Source organism: Condylura cristata, unplaced genomic scaffold (assembly GCF_000260355.1).
Source record: "Condylura cristata isolate star-nosed mole 26May11 unplaced genomic scaffold, ConCri1.0 scaffold00026, whole genome shotgun sequence".
NCBI lineage: Eukaryota > Metazoa > Chordata > Mammalia > Eulipotyphla > Talpidae > Condylura > Condylura cristata.
In genome coordinates, this window is record NW_004567127.1 from 19,968,931 (window position 1) to 19,973,149 (window position 4,219).

The 4,219-nt window shown below is 39.8% G+C and overlaps 1 protein-coding gene across 1 annotated transcript in view; it reads left to right on the forward strand.

Annotated features, from left to right (window-relative positions):
- The first annotated feature begins 713 nt into the window (after positions 1–713).
- GLMN (glomulin, FKBP associated protein) overlaps positions 714–4,219 on the forward strand; it is a 37,904-nt gene continuing 34,398 nt past the window's right edge. The window contains exons 1-2 of the mRNA XM_004689782.2: positions 714–779; positions 1,202–1,327. Of these exons, the coding sequence (XP_004689839.1) occupies positions 741–779; positions 1,202–1,327 (165 nt within the window). The 5' untranslated portion in view covers positions 714–740. The remainder of the gene's footprint in view (positions 780–1,201; positions 1,328–4,219) is intronic.

The following is a 4,219-nucleotide window of genomic DNA, read 5'->3' on the forward strand; positions in this document are numbered from 1 at the left end:
GCGGCCGGACGGCTGGAGAAATGGCTTCCCTTGGTGGCCGCCCGCACGCGCGGTGGGGCTTTATCGGCTTTGGAGCGCGTCTGCTCGAGGACCCGCGGGCCCGCGCCCCTCAGCAGGTCTGGGATCGGGCCTTCTGCCGGGAGAAACGGCGCGCTGCGGGAACCCCAGGTGTGCCTTGGAGGCCGCCGGTTGCCACGTCCCTGTGCGATCTAGTGATTTCACTGTCTGGGTGGATCGTTTTGCAGACTGCTTCCCGGGCAGAGAAATGCCCCCGTCACACCAGCGCGGAGGGCTTGTAAATGCACGCCGATTTTTGTCAAGTGAGACATTAAAAAAATTTAAAATGTCTCTGATGTTTAGAACCGATTTCTGGCCCTTTTGGAAAATTTTTTCAGCGAAGCAATGCGCTGCTGCTTTAAAGCCCTTTTTATTACACATTTGCGCTGGCTCGTGAGTGCTCTACAAGATTATTTATTTTACTTTCAAAACTCTTTACATCAAATCTATACTCCCGGAAAACTTAAAAGATCCACGTTTTTAGAAAAATGTTTTTTATTCCGTAGGTTAACATACTTTTAGCAATAGCATTTCAGTTTTAAAAACTCCATTTTCTCATGAATTACTACTAATAATTCATCCGCATGAAACAGCTAATAACTTGAACCTACTCCTCAGTGATAGTTAACAAGTGTGTCTTATATTAATATATTTCAGTTCAAAGCTAGAAAAAATACCTAGGCATGGCTGTGGAGGAACTTCAATCCATAATAAAGAGATGTGTAAGTAGTTTTGTTTTCTTTTTGTAAGTTAAATACCTTTTCAAATATGGAAGGATACAGATATTTTTAATTACACTTCCCTTCACTCAAAATGTTTTTTTTAAATCCTTGGTTTTTATGATCTGTGAATAAATAGCATGAGTGCAAGAAAACAGATTGGGTTATTTTTCCAAGTGACACACTTGTCTAAATAACCTTTGACATTTTAATACTGATACTTAGTATAGATTTCTTTAGCACAATGGATTTCTAGCTCTTTTATTAAAGTATTAACAAGATTAATCCTAATTCTCACATATATGCTTACATACAGTTTATCTAGAATTTAAACACTTTCTCTGTTTTTCAGAGATAAAATAAATTTTTATTTTCCTAAGCATTTGTTTTGTGTGTATGTTCTTATTTTTGTTTGTTTCTGCCAGCAAATACTAGAAGAACAAGACTTTAAAGAAGAAGATTTTGGCCTATTTCAGTTAGCAGGCCAAAAATGCATAGATGAAGGGCATGTTGACCAGCTAATAGAAATTATTCAAAATGAACAAAATAAGGTAAGTACAACCTGTGTGTATACTTTTCAGTTTGTCTTAGGAAGAGAATAACTGCTATGCTATTCACTCATTTATTCATTAAAACATCTAGTGATCAACTTAAATTTCCACCCTAGTAAATTGTAGAATACAAAAAAGAATAGGAATAATCACTTACATACTTTTTTTTTTTTAAAGATTTATTTATTTATTCATACAGAACTGGGGTACAGGCCAGAGATGCGGAGGGTGAGAGGATTCACCAGAGACAGAGTGGGGAGCAGAACAGGCAGATCGACGAAGTACACTGCTGAGGGAAGCAGCGGGCAGAGAGGTCTGCCACGCCATGTGGTCACCTCTGGGGCAGGCGGGGATCGAACTCATGCGGAAGTGGCTTTGACTTCTTAGTGCTGTGTTTTAACCCGCTGCGCCACCAGGGAGGGCCTACATACTTTTTTTTAAAAAGTTATTTATGCATACAAGAACTCAGGTACAGGCTAGAGATGTGGGGAAGGGGAGTGAGGACTCACCAAAGACAAATTGGGGCACAGAACAGGCAGACTGACTAAATACACTGCTGAAGGGAACAGTGGGCAGCACAGGAGAGGTCTGTTGAACCATGTGAGGCCCCTCCCTGGCTGGGGATTGAACTCATGCTGTAGTGGCTGCAGATAGCTTCATAGTGCTGCAGTCTAACCCCTTGAACCACCAAGGAGGAATAATCGTGTATATATTTTAAGGGGCTTATGATGGATAAGAAACTTCTAAATAACTAGCAATAAGGAGGAAGAGTAAGTTAAGTAAGTGCTATAGTTAAAGTTCATTAGAAGAGCTGATTGTTTCTGGTTAGGGATCAATAGTTGCATTTAAATCATTACTTTTCACTGAGAAATAACGCCATCAGGTAAGCTAGATACGTTGGTAATTAACACATTCTCTTCCTCCAGCCAGATATTTATTGAAAATTATTATTAAGTGAAACAGTATAATATGTGCATGAATTCAGAAATGGGGGGGTGTGTGAGATGGATGTTTTTACTTGCCAGTGTCATAGTCTGAGAAATCATTCTCTATAATGGGAAACCACCTCTTTGGACCCAGGAACATCTTTTTCCTAGCAGTGTTAGTAACACTGTCAAATTTTGTGGTTTGGACTCACCTTATATGAAAGAAGATATTTTTCAGGAACACATTATTTATAGTTTTGATTTATACAGAAATTTTCTTTGTGATAGCATAATTTAGTCATGCAGGGCAACTTGATTGTATAAGAATCCTAAAACTTTAAAGTCACTCATTGTTGGAGAACTTCTTAGGCAATAGTTCAAAGGTTTATCCTTTTTTATTTTAAAAAAAATTTATTTATTTATTTTTTAAAAATGTATTTATTTGTGTATACAGAACTGGGGTACAGGCCAGAAGCTCAGGGATGGCGAGAGGCTTCACCAGAGACAGAGCGGGGAGCAGAATAGGCAGATCGACGAAGTACACTGCTGAGGGGAGCAGCGGGTGGGTCAGAGAGGTCTGCTATGCCATGTGGGTCACCTCCATGGCTGGGATCGAATTCATGCTGCAGTGGCTTTGGAGAGCTTCATAATGTGATGCTTTAACCTGTTGTGCCACCAGGGAGAGCCTTTAACCTGTAAGGGTACTTCTAACTAATACTACAACTAATAATAGTTAAATATTAAGTATTTACTGTGAGCTGAATGCTGTCTTAAATGCCTTGTATCTGCCAACTTATTTAGCCTCCCCAGTACCCATAAAATAGGTACAGCTGATGGAAAAGGCTAAAAGTAGAAAATTTGGGAAAGAGGCATCTCAAGACCAGAAGTTGGAGGTAGGGGTAGAAATAAACATAGTCATTAAATAAGGTATACAAAAATAAAGTATCCTGAGGCTCAAACTCAGGTCCAGACCAAGACTGGAGGTGGGGACTTGGAGATTGAGTGCCATTGGAAAAAAAAAAAAACACTGTTCCTTTCAAATCACTATGTATAGAAAAACATCCATAGGCACTCACGCTAGAAGTAATCAAACAGCAGCAAACTGTCCTACAAAGGAACAAGCCCCTCCCAAAAAGAAGATGATTCTCTGCACTTTCTACACTGGCAAGGGGGCTGTGCTCCTCTTCACCAACCTTGCTTTACCAAGCAGCAAAGGAAGCTCTCCTCCCAATGCTGCCCCCTGTGATTATGCAGGCAGCTTTTCTATCCACGTGTCTGTGCAAGCATCCTTTTCTTCCCTCCTGTATAATAAACCTGCCCTTTTGGATATAACTCTTATAAATGTGTCTGCTTCGTGGGAATCTCAGCATGTACCACTTAAAGGGGAGCTTTGAAAGTTCTTAGAGGTTTACCCAAGAATACCACTCTGAACCCAGCCCCCTCCAAGCCAACAGTACAACTATTGAATTTACTTTGTAAATAAGGAAATAGTTACTGAAAAGTAAGTAACTTGCATAGAAGTACTTTTATCTGATTCAGACCTGTTCACCTGGTATCAGAGATCTAACCTACTCATCTCTGCTTCTGGTTAGCACCTGTTCTCTACTACTTAGAGGAAACTGATTGATTATGGGAGAGTGAGAGAAAGTAAGGCATCACAGTCATCCTCTGACAGGATAATCTGCCCTAAAAAGAAAGCGCACCTTAAGTGGAGAAGATAGTTTGCTATAGGAGAATATGTTTACTTTTAAGATGCAGCTGACAATTGAAAAGTAGTGTTTGTCGCTCAGCAGAGAAATAGATTAAGATGTAGATTTGTGTGTGACAGATTAGGTGATTAAACACAGTGAGGCTTGATTTTGATTTGACTTTTATTATTTCTTGTCTTCTGCTGGCTTTTGGGTTATTTTTTTGTTCTTTTCCCAATTCTTTAAGGTGGGACATTAGGTTGTTTCTTTCAGCTATT